Source organism: Heteronotia binoei, chromosome 15 (genome assembly GCF_032191835.1).
Source record: "Heteronotia binoei isolate CCM8104 ecotype False Entrance Well chromosome 15, APGP_CSIRO_Hbin_v1, whole genome shotgun sequence".
Taxonomy (NCBI): domain Eukaryota; kingdom Metazoa; phylum Chordata; class Lepidosauria; order Squamata; family Gekkonidae; genus Heteronotia; species Heteronotia binoei.
In genome coordinates this window covers 25,083,010-25,099,054 of record NC_083237.1, presented here as the reverse complement: position 1 = coordinate 25,099,054, position 16,045 = coordinate 25,083,010, and the positions used below count along the sequence as shown (strand labels likewise).

The 16,045-nt window shown below is 46.8% G+C and overlaps 2 protein-coding genes across 5 annotated transcripts; one reads left to right on the top strand and one right to left on the bottom strand.

Moving 5' to 3' along the window:
• Window positions 1-985: 985 nt before the first annotated feature.
• On the top strand, window positions 986-4,565 carry GRWD1 (glutamate rich WD repeat containing 1). Its single transcript, XM_060255427.1, has 7 exons — window positions 986-1,297; window positions 1,764-1,881; window positions 2,040-2,208; window positions 2,298-2,511; window positions 2,627-2,769; window positions 3,539-3,736; window positions 3,849-4,565. The coding sequence occupies exons 1-7, from the start codon at window positions 1,075-1,077 to the stop codon at window positions 4,158-4,160; spliced, it is 1,377 nt and encodes a 458-aa protein (XP_060111410.1). The 5' UTR covers window positions 986-1,074; the 3' UTR covers window positions 4,161-4,565.
• Window positions 4,522-13,649, bottom strand: TSEN34 (tRNA splicing endonuclease subunit 34). 4 transcript variants are annotated; one of them, XM_060255430.1, is made up of 6 exons: window positions 13,586-13,649; window positions 12,841-12,915; window positions 12,195-12,467; window positions 10,340-10,508; window positions 6,647-6,901; window positions 4,522-5,809 (listed from the first exon to the last, which is right to left on the bottom strand). In XM_060255430.1, exons 3-6 carry the CDS (start codon window positions 12,441-12,443, stop codon window positions 5,622-5,624), a joined length of 861 nt encoding a protein of 286 aa, XP_060111413.1. In that variant the 5' UTR covers window positions 12,444-12,467; window positions 12,841-12,915; window positions 13,586-13,649; the 3' UTR covers window positions 4,522-5,621. The 4 variants fall into 4 exon arrangements, with proteins under 4 accessions (XP_060111413.1, XP_060111411.1, XP_060111412.1 ...); XM_060255428.1 differs by having other exon boundaries at window positions 13,484-13,607; XM_060255429.1 differs by lacking the exon at window positions 13,586-13,649 and adding an exon at window positions 13,353-13,452.
• Window positions 13,650-16,045: the final 2,396 nt, after the last annotated feature.

Here is a 16,045-nt window from a genome sequence, read left to right as displayed (position 1 = left end):
GGGGCTGGTTGGGGCCCCAGAGTCAAGAGGCCTCTTCCAGAAGTAGGGGGGCTGTGCCCCCACAGGCCCCCTTGTAGGTACTGGCCTAGCCAGCGGAGTCTTGTTTTCGATTAGAACCGCCTACGCAAGCGGAGCACCGTGGCAGCGGGTGGGGGTGAGCAGTGTGGGGCTGGGGGGTCGTGGGGGGGGGGGTCACCTGCCTAGGATCTGTTCACCCTGGAGCCGCTCCCGGCAGCAGAAGCAGCCCCCAGCCTCTCCGCCGCTACTTAAAGGGCCTGTGGATCAGCTGTTTCAGAGGCCCTGCTTCTGTTGCAGGCCCACACTGGTGGGGAAGAGAGGGTGTTGGAGAGCTCGCTGCAACCCTCCGCAGTCCCCAGCCCCTGCACAAGTTAAAGGGCCCGTGAAACAGCTGATCCACGGGCCCTTAAACGTGGGGGGGGGCGCTGGGGGCTGCTTCTGCCCCCAACCCAGAAGCAAGTTGGTTTGGGGAGGGGGGAGGGAAGTGCAGTGGCAAGAGAGAGAGGCAAGCAGGGAGGGAACCACTAGAGGGACGGTTGTTTGGGGCACTGGGCAGGACATCAGTGCCCCCCGAAAAATGTAACCCCCCCCCCCTTCCAAATTCTAGCTAGGGCCCTGCGCCTAGGGCTCAGAAAAATCATCCCACTCCATCTCTAAAAATAAAAGTTTTCCCCCTGTCCCACTGCGCATCTAAGAGTAGAGACCGATTCCCATTAATAAAGATGGCGATCCTAGTGACTCTATGAACAAAATGAAGTTCCTTCCCGCGCTACTTCATACAGCTCTTGCACGTCCTGACCTACATTTTGATTGCCGCGGCGGGGGGTGGGATAGTTTGACCGTTAAGGGCTTTTGGGGTGGAGGTCATGTCTTTGAACCTCTAGCGGGAGGGATTTCTGATCACTTTCCCAAACGGTTACAGGCTTCCTTTCCCTTTTCCAAAATGGCACTCCCCTCTTGGGAACCCAGTATGAGCATGCGCAGAAATACAACGGAAGTTGGGGATGCTGAATCTCCCTAGAATACAGGTAGGCGGAGCTATTGCCCTTATGCAAGATGGAAGACGCTAGCACATGGAATGAGGAAAGTAGCGGCTCCAGCAGCAATGAGGGAGAGGAAGACATGGAAATGGAAGAGAAGATTCCAGGGGGAGAAGAAGAGAAAGGGAAGGCTCAAGGAAGAGGGGTCTATGTGCCCGGGCAGGGTCCTCCCCCAGCGTCTGGAGAAGAATTGGTAATGGATGAAGGAGCATACCGGCTATACCACCGTGCAGGAACAGGTGAGAAAGCTGTGTATTTGGACTCTGCATTTGGGAGTGGAAAGGGATAGCTGCTGGGAGGGTTGGGTATATATAAATATGATGTGTTGATCAGAAATATGGGGTGCTGCAGATGGGAACCAACTGGGCGGCATGAATTTGGATTATGACTCTGGTGTGAGAGTCCTGTGAGCCTTAGATGTGCTGGGATTGGCAGGGTTTAGGTTGAGAGATACTTCTTCCACAAACATACCTGGAGGCAGGTTGATGATCAAGTTATTACACTACTCAGTTATTAGGTAAGATTAAGAGGACCCAGAGCGTATACAAGTGATCACTTGAAACATGTAAGTGGCCCGTTAATGCCCTTTGACCACTTTTCTAAAGATGCAGTTGAATGTCTAAAAGAGAACTGAATTAGTGACAAGACTATGGGACGAGTATTGTGATAGAAATTCAGATTCTTTTTTTTCCTGCCTAAACCCAGGTGCTCCTTGCTTGAGTTTTGACATCTTGCAAGATTCTCTTGGCGACAATCGAACCACCTACCCATTGAGTATTCTCCTTTGTGCTGGAACCCAGGCTGAAACTGCCAACGCCAACAGGTGAGACTGCCTCAAATCTGTTTTCAGAGGTGGTTAAAGATGTTCCAATAAAATATAGGATGGGCCTCTCAACCAGTGAACTAGCAACCACTGTTTAAGTGATCACAGGCATGAATCTGCTTATAAATACCATTATCTCCTCCCCACTCCCCAATTAGATTGATGGTTATGAAAATGCACAACCTCCACGGGACCAAACAAGCCAGGAAGGAAGGTTTGGGGTCAGAGAGCAGCAGTGACAGTGAAGATGATGACGAAGATGAAGAGAAGAAACCCCAGCTGGAACTGGCCATGATCCCCCATTATGGGGGCATTAACAGAGTTCAGGTATGACTCACACTCCCTGCCCAGTTAACCATCTTCTATTCTCTGTAGCCCAGCTCTCCAATCTAATAAATCTGTTTTTTTATTAATAGGTGACAGAATTCGGTGGGTCACAGATTGCAGCTGTTTGGTCTGAGAAAGGTCAGGTGGAACTATACAACCTACAAGATGCCCTAGTTGCTGTGTCAGACTCTCAAATGATGGCTTACTTCCTGCGAGAACAGCAGGCTAAAATCAAACCCATCTTCTCCTTTGCTGGGCATATGACAGAAGGGTTTGCCATGGACTGGTCCCCCAAGAAACCAGGTAATTGGGACGGGGAATGCTAGGGGTGCAGGCTGTCATTGGCCTTGCCAAAAAAATGGGAAGACTTTAAGGCAGTTGGACTACAATTCAAGATACTCGGTGTATTCCATTTCAGGTACTCTTCTAACTGGAGACTGCAACAAAAATATCCATTTGTGGACACCTAAGGAGGATGGCTCGTGGTTTGTAGATCAGCGGCCTTTCACTGCCCACACTTCGTCAGTGGAAGACTTGCAGTGGTCTCCGAATGAAGCCACAGTGAGTTCTAGCTGCATACAAATTCTGCAGGGACCTCAGAGCAATCATTGCCCCATTGTACATATGCCGTGAGAATGTGAATGCTCTGGAAAACAAACCCCCCACCACCCAACTTTAGAAAAAGCCTTTTTTGCTTCAGTTTTTCTATGTCCTCATTATTAAGATGTGCTCTAAATGGTGGAAAGACGGTTAGCATTAAAGAGCTTCTGTGCATTTTTAAATTAACCATGCTGTGGCCTTGCAGCATTAGATATGCTGGGGAGGAACTGTGGCTCAGTGGTTGAGCATCTGCTTGGGAAGCAGAAGGTCCCAGGTTCAATCCCTGGCATCTCCAAAAAAGCGTCCAGGCAAATAGGTGTGAAAATCCTCAGCTTGAGACCCTGGAGAGCCGCTGCCAGTCTGAGAAGACAATACTGACTTTGATGGACCAAGGGTCTGATTCAGTATAAGGCAGCTTCATATGTTCATATGTTCAACATCAGTTGCAAAGTGAGCATCTGTATAAGCTTTGCTTTGCATATTTTGATCACTGCTTGGAGGCGGTGCAGAGCAGAGATTACTAGTACCTAGCAGTAACCTAGATACTAGTAACCTTTACTCTGCACCACTTCCAAGCAGTGATCAAAATATGCAAAGCAAAGCTTATACAGATCTGCAAGGCACTGAGTGCTTCTGATGCTAAGCTATACGGATTCATAGGAGTCTTGTCACTGGATGAGGTTACAGCTGTGCCTTGTGTACCAATCCCTTCACCTTGTTTTTGGGACAGGTTTTTGCATCATGCTCTGCGGATGCCTCCATCAAGATCTGGGATATAAGGGCAGCCCCCGGGCAAGCTTGCATGCTGACCACCAGCCAGGCACACAACGCAGATGTCAATGTAATCAGCTGGAACCGAAATGAGCCCTTTATTGTTAGTGGTGGTGATGATGGAGCCCTAAAAATATGGGACCTGCGGCAGTTCAAGGTAAGTTACTTTCACTGCTGCATGCTGCATCTTTTTTCCGCCCTCCCAGTTTTTGGCCGCTATTGCCAACCCTCGGCCCAAACAATCCTTTTGATCTTTCCTCTCTCCATAGAATGGTTTGCCTGTTGCCACCTTCAAGCAGCACACGGCCCCCATCACCTCTGTTGAATGGCACCCTACGGACAGTGGCGTGTTTGCGGCATCTGGTGCCGATGACCAGGTGACTCAGTGGGACTTGGCTGTGGAGCGAGACAACACAGATGAGGGTGAGGACCCTGTTTTGGCCTCCATCCCACCCCAGTTGCTGTTTGTTCACCAAGGAGAGAATGACATTAAGGAGCTGCACTGGCATCCCCAGTGCCCTGGCATCCTCGTCACCACGGCACTGTCTGGCTTCAACATCTTTCGAACGATCAGTGTCTGAGAGGAGAGGCTTTCAAAATGGCAGCTTCTTGTCCCCTGATAACTTCAGACTGGCTTTCTTCAGATGACCCTTCCGCGGTGCCTATTTCAAGATGGAGATCATCCTGTGGACTCGAAACTTTTCAAAACGGCTTCTTTTGTGGGCTGAATTAATTCATTTAGGAAAGGAAGTCTCCACAGCTACCCTCACCTAAGCTGGCAACGAGGATCCTCTGCTTTTCTGTCTTCCAGTGACAGAATTAGCTGTGTGTCAATTTTAAACAGTTCTCTCATTCTGTGCCAAAACAGCTTCCTCAAGTGGAGGGAAGATCCATTTGGCTGAATCCCTCCAAACATAAGTTCCTCTACAAAGAACAAGCTAGAACAGGAAGATTTGCATTTAATCAAATAAATTATTTGCAATTGGTCCCTTCTGCCAGACTCTTTTATGTGGTTCTGTGCACCTTCTGAGCTGCTTAGCTGCCTGCAGGCCTGGCCCTCAAAGAAGCATCTGTCTTGCTGGCAGAAGGGCTCATCTGATACCCCATATTTGTATCGTAAAAATAAAGAGAGCTACTATTGACCACATGAACAAACCAAAGAAACCACAGCTGTAAAGAGCCAATACAGTGAAGTAGTTTCAGCTATGTAGCATATAATACAATGTTTTTATCTCCTTAAAATACAATATTTGTGTCATTATTCACATCATAATCACTACAGGGAACGATAACATGACAGTCAACAAGGAGAGTGTCTGTTGTGCTTGTATAGATCCAAAGGGCTTCAGGTGGAAACAGTTCCAGTAGTACCAAAAAGCTGCAGTGAACTCCCATATTTTCAGAAACCCTACCCATCATTATCAGATTTGGAAGAGACTTCAGTGCAGCTTTCGGTACCACTGGAACTTTTTCCACTGTAGGGCACTGGAATTTAGCCCTTTGGGTGTACAGACTCAATGGGTACCTCCGTGTTGATTATCATGTTAGTGTTCCCTGAAGCGGATATGAAGTGTATAACAGCACAATTATTGTACTTTAAAGTAATAAAAAACATATTAGCATAGTACTACACAGTTGGAATTACTTCATTGTGTTGGCCACCTAAGGCGAGAACTGCTTTTGTTTCCAGATAATATTCCCTGCCCTCTCAGCTCTGAGCAGGTAAAAGAGACAAGGCAGGGCTAAAAAGAGATGTTACTTTCATACTGTGGCCAAGGATGTCGGTGGCAGCCTGGCAGAAACACAATCTATCCCTTTCTAGATATGGAGCGCTCCTACCCCACTCCACGCTCTGCAGCTGCCTCTAGAACGGCTAAGAATTATTGCAACTGCTTCTGCAGTTGAAATGTTGAATAAGGACTGCTTATGAGGCAAGGCAGCCTGGGGCAGCCTTGGATGAGGAACACGAACCCCTCACTTGTTGGAATGACACAGCAAGACCTCAGCAGTCTTAGCACACGTTAATGACAGCCAGTCTGTTCTCACTGCATCCCACTCCACTGCAAAGATGTGTATGCCACAGTCCCGTCCTCGTCCACAGAGCAGAGAAGAACCGTCTTCTTGACATTGCTGCCAAGCCGTCCCACGCTGATGATGTCACATAAGGAGAGGGGCGCATCTCGAGGCATGCAGAGGGCGATAAAATGGGCATGGAACCTCATGGGGTCACCTGTTAGGGTGGGAGGCAGAAGGATTACCAGAGAAAGAATGCCCAGTCTCACTTAGGAAAGATCTCTTTATATTCAAGAACAAATGGGTGCATGTTCCTGCATAGCAATAATGTCTCTATGTCCGAACACAAGTATTATGCACTTCTCCGAGGCTAACAAACCCCATATGAACTCTGGGAGTGTCAGTTCTGCAAGTGAGGCTCTGAAAGATTTCTCTGCTAACTGCCATTCCCTAGAGACTGGGAGCAGAAGAGATTAGATTTGTATCCTGTCCAATGTTCCCTCTAAGCTGTAGTTTTGTGAGCAAAAATTCTACTTCGTGAGTCACTAGCATTAAAGTTGTGAGCTACTGCATAAATTAGCTTGCTCTAGGACTATTTTTCCTGAGCTGAGATAAAAATGCATGAGCCAGAGGCTAAAAAATGGTGAGCTAGCTCACACTAACTCAGCCTAGAGGGAACACTGATCCTGTCCCTTACTTGGAGTCTCAGAGCAGCTTACAATCTCCTTTCCCTTCCTCTCCCTGTGTGGTAGGTGGGGTTGAGAGAGCTCTTTCAAGAAAGCAGCTCTTTCCAGAACTGAACTGACCAAGGTCACATCAGCAACTGCACGTGAAGGAGTGGGGAATCAAACCTCCCAGATTAGAGTCTGCACACTTAACCACTACACCAAATAGCTATGACAGGCATGATTGAAAGTCTGCTGCTGGGACTGTGGGACAGGAAAACTGATGGGAAGCTTAATAATTTCCTACAGATATGTCCTTACTCCAGATTTTTAATACGTTTTAACTACAGTACCGCCAACTCCCTGCCAGCCCCAGTCATTTTCTCTACCTGGATAAACAAGGAAGTCGCCCCCAAATTTGCTCCCACTGGTGATATAGTAGCCTCGTTCCCAAAGGTTCTGGAAAACACGGTAACGCATCTCGTGCTCTGGTTGTCCACTGTATGGCCACTCTTTGGAGGGCAAACGCCAGTCCACCTCCTCTTCTTGTCCTCGTTGGGTCCGCTCTGTTGGGAGTTGGACCATCATAGCTTCCCGGGGAAACACAAAACGAGGTTCCAGGTCTGCAGGTTCTGACAGAGGATCTGGGGAAAAAAGCAAAAGTGAATATTCCTGCATCCAGCATGGAAAAACTGGATGGAGAAACATTTCTAGCAACATTCCTCCTAGCTATTTAAGGTATCTACAGGTATCACCTCTGTTCCCTCTAAGCCAGGATGGCCAAATTGCGGCTCAGGAGCCACAAGTGGCTCTTTCACACATATTGTGCAGCTCTCGAAGCCCCCACTGCCCCATTGGCCTGCTTGAAGAAAGCATTTGTCTCTTTAAATCACTTCTCCAAGCCAGCCAGCAGGTTGGAGAATACATTTAATGTTAAAGTTGCTTTATTTCCCCCTCCCCCATCTATTTTCCTCCCTCCCTTATTCTATGTGGCTCTTGCATTAAGCAAGTTTGACCACCCCTGTTCTAAGATGAGCCTCCAGCTCACACATTTTTGTCTTAGCTCAGGGAATATGGCCCTGGAGCAAACTAATTTATGCAGTAGCTCACAGCTTTAATGCCAGTAGTTCGCAAAACAGAATTTTTGCTCACACGACTCCATGTGTTCCCAGCTTAGAGGGAACATTAGATATCACCTGCGCTCAGGATGCATTTCTACATAAACGATATGTTATGGTTGTATATAAATTGTTTTAGGAGCCATTAACCTCAGAAACAGTTCTTGGAGATGCAGGTCAGAGACCCAGAACAACATTTGAAAATAACCTTTCATTATAAGGAGACATAAAATAATAATTAAGAACACCATGCAAATAAAACCACTGGCGAGAGGAGAAAGAACAAATACAAATCAAGTTTATGCCTAGTCTGAGCAACTTTTAATTTCTTTTTATTTCGTATGTACATGATGATAAATACCGAATAAGAAGCTGCTTACATTACCAATTCAAAATAGACCCATATGCACAGTTTTTAAACTTCCAGATAATTGGTTTTCAGTATTATGGCAAAAAAGATTTATCTGAGCTACTACTATTATTATTTATTAGATTTGTTAATTGCCCTAACCCAGATGTAAAAAGTATCATAAAAACAGTATACAAGTTAAAAACTGACAGCTAATTAATTCTTTAGGAAAAACCTAAAGAGTCCAGAACTGAGCCTAGTCCATTGCTGGATTAAATGGAAGATTTCTTTGATCTAGCATGGTTGCTCTTACATTCTCAGTTTAGGCTGAGTTCTGGTTGAAACACATACACCCAGTGAGCAGAGAATATCACTGTAAATTATGGTGGCTGTTGACAGTACCAAAATCTAAATTTAGAAATAAAAATTCAAAAATAAGAGTCAAGATGTAGGATGCTCTGCAGCACATTTGGTGCATATAATGCTACCTCCGAAGTGCTGCTTGATCCATCCAAGGCCTCCCACATCTCATTTCTAGCAGCGGCCAGCCAAATGTATCTAGGAAGTCCACAAGCCAACAGCCTGTTTGTCTCTGGCATCTGTCAGCTGGAGGCAGGGCTTTTTTTTTTAGCAGGAACTCCTTTGCATATTAGGCCACACACACTTGATATAGCCAATCCTCCAGAAGCTTACAGGGCTCTTAGTAAAGGGCCTACTGTAAACTCTTGAAGATTGGCTACAACGGAGGGGGGGGGTCTAATATGCAAAGGAGTTAAAAAAAAAGCCCTGGTTGGAGGTATACTGCCATAATATAGGGAAGTTCCCAGGGCTTTTTTTGTAGCAGGAACTCCTTAGCATATTAGGCCACAAATCCCTAATGTAGCCAATCCTCCTGGAGCTTACAGTAGGCCCTGTGTTAAGAGCCCTGTAAGCTCTTGGAGGACTGGCTACATCAGGAGAGCCCTAATAAGAACATAACATAAGAACATAAGAGAAGCCATGTTAGATCAGGCCAATGGCCCATCCAGTCCAACACTCTTGTGTCACAAAGTGGCAAAAAAAATTTATATATATATATACACACACACACACACTGTGGCTAATAGCCACTGATGGACCTCTGCTCCATATTTCTATCTAAACCCCTCTTGAAGGTGGCTATGCTTGTGGCTGCCACCACCTCCTGTGGCAGTGAATTCCAAATGTTAATCACCCTTTGGGTGAAGAAGTACTTCCTTTTATCCGTTTTAACCTGTCTGCTCAGCAATTTCATTGAATGCCCACGAGTTCTTGTATTGTGAGAAAGGGAGAAAAGTACTTCTTTCTCTACTTTCTCCATCCCATGCTTTATCTTGCAAACCTCTATCATGTCACCCCGCAGTCGATGTTTTTCCAAGCTAAAGAGTCCCAAGCATTTAAACCTTTCTTCATAGGGAAAGTGTTCCAGCCCTTTAATCATTCTAGTTGCCCTTTTCTGGACTTTCTCCAATGCTATAATATCCTTTTTGAGGTGTGGTGACCAGAACTGCACACAGTACTCCAAATGAGACCGCACCATCGATTTATACAGGAACATTATGATACTGGCTGATTTGTTTTCAATTCCCTTCCTAATAATTCCCAGCATGGCGTTGGCCTTTTTTATTGCAAACGCACACTGTCTTGACATTTTCAGTGAGTTATCTACCACGACCCCAAGATCTCTCTCTTGGTCAGTCTCTGCCAGTTCACACCCCATCAACTTGTATTTGTAGCTGGGATTCTTAGCCCCAATGTGCATTACTTTGCACTTGGCCACATTGAACCGCATCTGCCACGCTGACGCCCACTCACCCAGACTCAACAGATCCCTCTGGAGTGCCTCACAATCCTCTCTGGTTCTCACCACCCTGAACAATTTAGTGTCATCCGCAAACTTGGCCACTTCACTGCTCACTCCAAACTCTAAATCATTTATGAACAAGTTAAAGAGCATGGGACCCAGTACCGAGCCCTGCGGCATCCCACTGCTTACCGTCCTCCACTGCGAAGACTGCCCATTTATACTCACTCTCTGCTTCCTATTACTCAGCCAGTTTTTGATCCACAAGAGGACCTGTCCTTTTACTCCATGACTCTAATATGCAAAGGAGTTTCTCTTACAAAAAAAGCCCTGGAGGTTCCATTCTCTTTCTTATCATGCTCCATAGCAGCTGATAGTCCTCTTCCTCCATGAACATCCAATCCCCCTTTTAAGCTAGTAGCTGCCACCATGTCTTCTGGCAGTGCCCCTTAACACAAAATTATCTGCTCTGCAAAGGACAGTTTTCTCACCATCTGCTTTTAATTTCATTAGGTGATTCAAAGGTTATGACAGAAAGTGGGAAAACTTGTTTCTGTTTATAGCATTCACAGCTTCAGTGCTAATGTATGGAATCCTAACACCTTCAAAGCCAGAAATGGAATTAAGGAATATTTATAGTATCATGTGGGATGTTTCCAGCATCCTTGCCATGGATAGAGAAGGGAGATATAGGATTCATCCAGGCCAGTCTAGCTGTTTTCATATCCTTCCGGACTCTCCCCATCTCCTTACCCAATGCAAAGGCCCCATATAGCAGAAGAACTACACTCACTTGCTTCTTCCCCTCTCCGTTGCCGTTTCTTTGCCCGACCCTCCGCTATGCGTTCAGCCAGAGTGCCCATCAAGGCCTTCCTTTGTTCACCAGCAAGTCTGAGTTGCTCCTGATAGCTCTCCTCTTGCTCCTTTTCGTAGGCAGCCACAGCCTCCAAGAACAAGGGATCCTGCAAACGCAGGCAGGCAAGCTCAGTGCCACCCTTTCTCCACTTCTGCGTCCCAGAGTTTGGGCCTCAAACTGCATTTTATCCATTTCCACAGGGTTACTGCAAATGTGTCAGGTTGGCCAGATTTCTAACTTCAGACTTTTCCCCAGATCCATTTCTGGAACTGTTGAAAAGTCTGGATTAGTTCCTCACCCCAACTAGGAATAAAAAAATAAAGAAGAATTTGTATACTCTGGGGAGAGGACCAGGGAGCCATGCAAGCCACAAGTGTCCTGATCCCCAACAGTGTTCCCTCTAAACTGAGTTAGTGTGAGCTTGCTCAGTTTTTTAGCCTCCAGCTCACACATTTTTGTCCTCAGGAAGGATGGCTCAAGAGGAAACTGAATTATGCAGTAACAAAATTGCTCACTCACAACTTTAATGCCAGTAGCTCACAAAGTGGAATTTTTGCTCCACAGCTTAGAGGGAACATTGCTCCCCAAATACCGGTGCATTGGGAACGTGATGGATGGAGAGCAGGAAGTCATAAAGAGTGTTTCACTTGCCTGCCTGCATTTTTAAATTGGCTCTTGGGAACTGAAGTTCCAGCCAAAATCCTGGGTTTTCAAGTTCCTCGGAAGTCTTCATGAAACTGGGCATTCAGGTAAATAAGGGAGAGGGGGGTTCAGGACATAGTGGAGTTAACCCACTACTCTGCAGCAAAGGCAACTGGGACACAGAAAAAGCCCCTTTCCTTTGAGTATAAAAAAGCCAGCAGATGCCTTCCCAGCACTAGTTGGAACACACACAGACCCCATGTCTGTTAGCCGCCCTGAGCCCGCCTGGCGGGGAGGGCGGGATATAAAAATAAAATATTATTATTATTATTAGTAAGGCAGAGCACAGAAGAAAAACATGGTAGAGCTGGAGATTAAAAGAATTTAGGCAGATCATGTGGGGGAGGACAGGAAGGGTTGCATCAGGGCTTGGTGCCTGTGGCCCTTTCTTACATGCCCAGGGAAATGTCAATTGCCACTTTGGGATAAGGAAGGTATTTTTCTCCAGACCAGTTTGGGCAGAGATCCTGGAAGTTTTTTTGCCATCTTCTGTGCATTGAACAGGGGTCACTATTGACGGGGGGGCAGGGTGGAATTTGTGAATTCCATGCATTGGGCAGGGGGTTGGACTAGATGACCTTGGAGGTTCCTTCCAATTTTATGATTCTATGTGATGGACATATGTTTATCAACCTGCCACTGGATCATGTTTTAACCTAACAGGCTTAAAGAGAAGGGGAAGGAATAGTGAGTGGCTTTATTTTCAACCATCCTTCAGTGTGGAAGAAAATGTTTTGGTAGATGGAGCTTTGTTACCCTCTGCTGCACTGTAGGATTTCCCTCTTCTTATACCTCTACGAAACAAGGACTTTAGCCATTCTTTGCCTCTGGGTTCCCTAAAAAGAGATTGGGGGGTGGGAGGAAACAGGCAAATAGGAGGGAAGACTTAACTGGTAGAGCCCATCCTGTCATTCAAGGTGTAGGAGGGCTCCTGGGTCTGAAAAGATGGCAAAATACTGATCCATTCTACGGAGACAATGGTATCTGTATGGTCCATCTTTTACACTCATCCAAGCCAACACCAGATCTACCAGGAGGGATATGGGGTTTATCCTTGTAGGGGACTGTCGAAGATCAGATCAGCCATTACCTGGCCTGCATCATCTGCCAGGGGCTGTAAAGTCAGGTTTTTAAGCAAGGTCGCCACCCCCTTCTCTGCCAACAGCCGGGTCTCTTCTGGGAGCAACTGGAGGGGAAGGCCCAGCCTCGCATTCTGCTGTGGCTTCCGAGCCAGCGCCCCAACCAGTGTACCAACAATGCGGTGTTCTTCTCGGATACGCTGTGCATCACTGGAATTCCACACAAAAGCCTTTTCCTCCAGGACATGAATTCGGATCATAACAGAGCCTGTATGGGTCTTTCTCTGGAAAGAAAACCAAGGAGAAACAATTGTGAGATTCATGGGCCTTAGAGGTGAGGCTGTTGTTTGCAGATGTTTCCCAGCAGCCTCCAAATGCGCCTGATGCTGTGGTGTGAACAGGTTGCATTATGTACATTTAGGGATGCCAGCCTCCAGGTGGGACTTGGCGACCCCCTGGAATTACAGCTCATCTCCAAACATCAGTTCTTCTAACGAAAACGGATGCTTTGGAGGGTCAACTCTGTGACACTCCAACCCACTGGGATCACTGTCCTCCTCAGGCTCCCTCCCCAAAATCCCCAGGCCTCTTCCAACCTTCCTTCCCCAAATCTCCAAGCCTCTTCCAACTTCCACCCGACAACGTATGATCCCTTACCTGTGTTGAGAGGCAGCTGTGGTTGCCCAGTGCTAACTAATCCAAACGTTCTCCCTCTGCCTTTGCAGAAGAAATCTGGAAAAACATTTAAAAACTATATAATACCACTTAACAAAGGCCCCTAACGCACCATTGTCTTCCAGAAGTGCACAACTTATTCCCTTAACTAAAACGTTACAGATACAGATGTGTCATCTTAAGAGCTTCTGCTGCTACACAGTTCGCATTTTGCATGATCGCATCTCGATCAACACTTTCCCCCCAATGCATTCACTACCTTAGGCTGCGATTCTGCTTTGCAGTAAAACTCGCAGGACTACGTGAGGCTTCCCCCGAGTAAACAGGCCGCGGATAATTTGTAAGTAAGAGAACAGGGGCTTGCTTTTTCTTTCTTTCTGCTTCCAAAGAAAAGAAAACAGCAGTGCCTGTTGCCTGCATCCCTGCTCCTGAGTCATCCGATCTCCAACCCCCTCCCTCGGTAGTCCGGATCCTTCCCCTCCCAGCACGCTGACCTCGTCTTGCAAGCCCGGGGATCCGCGCCCACGCCTTGCGTTTTCAACTCATCAGGCAGTTTTGCGCGCACACCCGGGAATCCTTTTCCCCCCAGTCCCCGCCCCTTTGATCATCCCTGAGTGATAGATACTTTGACCAATAGATCATGCAAGAAGCGCCAATAGCTGCTCCGGGAGCCGGAGGCGGTGCAATGGAGGAGGAGGAGGACGGGCGAGGGGAGAAGGAAACCCACCCCCGGGTTCGTTCTTGCCCAGAAGAAGAGGAAGCCGTGCAAGAGAGGCAGGAAGCGGCCGAGCAAGCCAGGAAGAGGGGAGGCGGGTAATTTTGCAAGGAGGCAAGCCGAGGGCGGGTGGACTTGCCCGTCTCCGAAATGGGTTTCGGAAGGTCGTGATCGGCTCACAAGTTCCTAAGCAGCCGGGCCGATCCCTCCCTCCAAATCCACCTCTGCACGTGGGAAAGGATCGCACGCAGAGTGACCTGGAACGGGGGTTCGTGCCTTGGGGGGGGGGGGGGGGTTAGACCAAGGGGGATCCCGGGAGCCGGGACTCCTCCTGGGTTTAGTGGGCGAAAGAGGAATCTGGGGGCTTTGAAGCCAGGGGCCTAGGGCGAGGTGCCAGGTCACTTAACCATCTCCTCGAATAGGAGATCAGAGCCCTACCACAGTTGATGGTTAGAAATGAGGCCGAGGAGAAGGGAAGCTGTGCGTTGCCCTAAAAACACATAGCCATTGTTAGGACCGGCCCAAAATGTAATAGATGAGTGAGTGCAAGTTTTCGGATAGCCCCACAACTCTGCATCGATGTGACTCTTGTTTTCTTTGGGGTGGGGAGAAATAACCCTGTAGGTCTGGTTTATCCAGGAGGAATTATTCTAGTATCCAGTGGGTGGTTGGGAAGATCGATAGATGTACAGCCGCTTGGCCGGTAGTCGCTGACTCAAGCGCTCGGAAGGCCTCCTTTCTAGAAGAAAGGTGTTTTTGTTGCAGCTTCCACACCGTCGTGTGCAGAACCCGCCCTGTGAGTCTCATTGCTAGTTCCTTTTTTCTTCTTCAGGTCAGAGATCTCACCCCCGCCGAAAACCCTGCCCTGCTATAAAAAGAATCCTCAGGATTTTAATTATGTTTCAGTTTTGTTTATTTTTTGCTCTTAATGTTATTTTGCTTACAGGAATAATGGGTGATTTTCCCTTGTCTGATTTGCTAATACTGCTGCATTCTGCTGCAAGGAATACACTCTGCGTGTGCTCAGAGATTTGTCTAGGCTTGATAACGCTGTTTTCTCCCCTTATTCCCAGACTTTACCCTGGAGCAGTCTCAATTTTGTTATCTCCTAAACCTTAAAGCCAAGCTGGAAGCTTAAGTTTTCACTGGCTTGGGAAGCGACTGAGACAGATTCTGGCAGGGGTTAAAACAATGATGCCCTTATGTTTTCTAGAAATGTCTTTGCTAATTATTCACAGTATTTACTCAGATGCAAGACTTTTTTCTGCAGGCATGCCATCAAAAAAAAGGTTATCTTATTTGCATATATGTTTCAGTTATGTCCAATAATAATTTTTTATATGTATAATATTTTTAAGGGAGTCATTTCAACATTCAGATTCATTTTCCTTTTGAGTAAATATGGTATTGGGCAAACATTATTCAGCCAGGACTTTGAGGTTCAATCAACATTTCAAGGAGAAGTTTTCCTAGTCTTAAAAAATAGCATCTTCTAGCATCACACAAAATTCTCTTCTTTCCCCTTCCTGGAGGCATATTCCACAGTAATGCACATTAGGGTAGATCCTATTACTCCACTGAACAAAATTCATTCAATTTTTTCATTTGGCTCAAGCATGAAACCTTCTGAAACTTAAGTAGTTCTTCCTTTAGAGGAAGAGACACTTAAGCTGGACATATAGGGTGGTTAGATCCACCCCATTATCTTCTATCAGTCTTGGTCCAGTTTAGTTGTTCCATTTTGTCTTCCCATCCTACTGATCTCTGCAATTCCATCTCTTAACTATTCCTTCCTTAACCCCCACAGCGCTCTCTCTCTGCATCCTTCAATGCTCTCTCTTGGCCTCTTTGGTTTCCCTTCCAATCTTGGCCTCTTCTGTTTCACTTTTCCCATCATACAAGGTCTCAGTAGTAGAGCATCTGCTTAGTATGCAGGCAGAAGGTCGCAAGTTCAATCCCTGGCATCTCCAGTTTAAAGGATCAGGTAGCAGTTGATGTGAAAGATCTCGACCTGGGACCCTGGAGAGCTGCTGCCAGTCGATGTAGGTAGATAGATCAGATGTGACAACATAAAGTAGCTACCTGTGTTCTTTGTTTCCTACCTGTCCCCCCTTCTTCTCCCCTCCCCCCATTTCTTCAGTCTTTGGTTTTGTAGCTTTGTTTCCTTGGCTTTATCCTGCAGTGCTGAGTTTAACCATGATTGTACCTGTTCAATACTTGCCAATTGAATAGGCCCAATTTAAATGTAACTCTGATAGGCAAGAGGAACTTACCTGTGTGGTTATGCATGCCCCCAGTATAGTTGGTTGGAGGGTACCCCAGTGTCTTGTTGAAATTGAGCTGCTACCCGTACAAAGCAGCTGCAGGTGCAACCATAACATGGCAGCGCAACAGATATGTGGCCTACAGATCTCTGGTGTATTGGGGAAAGTAGGTGCTCAGTAAGGCACAGATTAAAGAAGACTCTCTGGA

Coding starts and splice junctions, on each gene's coding strand:
- TSEN34 (XM_060255430.1), bottom strand. CDS start 12,443: ATGATCCGAATTCATGTCCTGGAGGAAAAGGCTTTTGTGTGGAATTCC. Junction 10,509..12,194: donor TGGCAGATGATGCAGGCCAG/GTAATGGCTGAT, acceptor CTGCGTTTGCAG/GATCCCTTGTTCTTGGAGGC. Junction 6,902..10,339: donor ACGGAGAGGGGAAGAAGCAA/GTGAGTGTAGTT, acceptor TTTTTTCCCCAG/ATCCTCTGTCAGAACCTGCA.
- GRWD1 (XM_060255427.1), top strand. CDS start 1,075: ATGGAAGACGCTAGCACATGGAATGAGGAAAGTAGCGGCTCCAGCAGC. Junction 1,882..2,039: donor GAAACTGCCAACGCCAACAG/GTGAGACTGCCT, acceptor CTCCCCAATTAG/ATTGATGGTTATGAAAATGC. Junction 2,209..2,297: donor GGGGCATTAACAGAGTTCAG/GTATGACTCACA, acceptor TTTTATTAATAG/GTGACAGAATTCGGTGGGTC.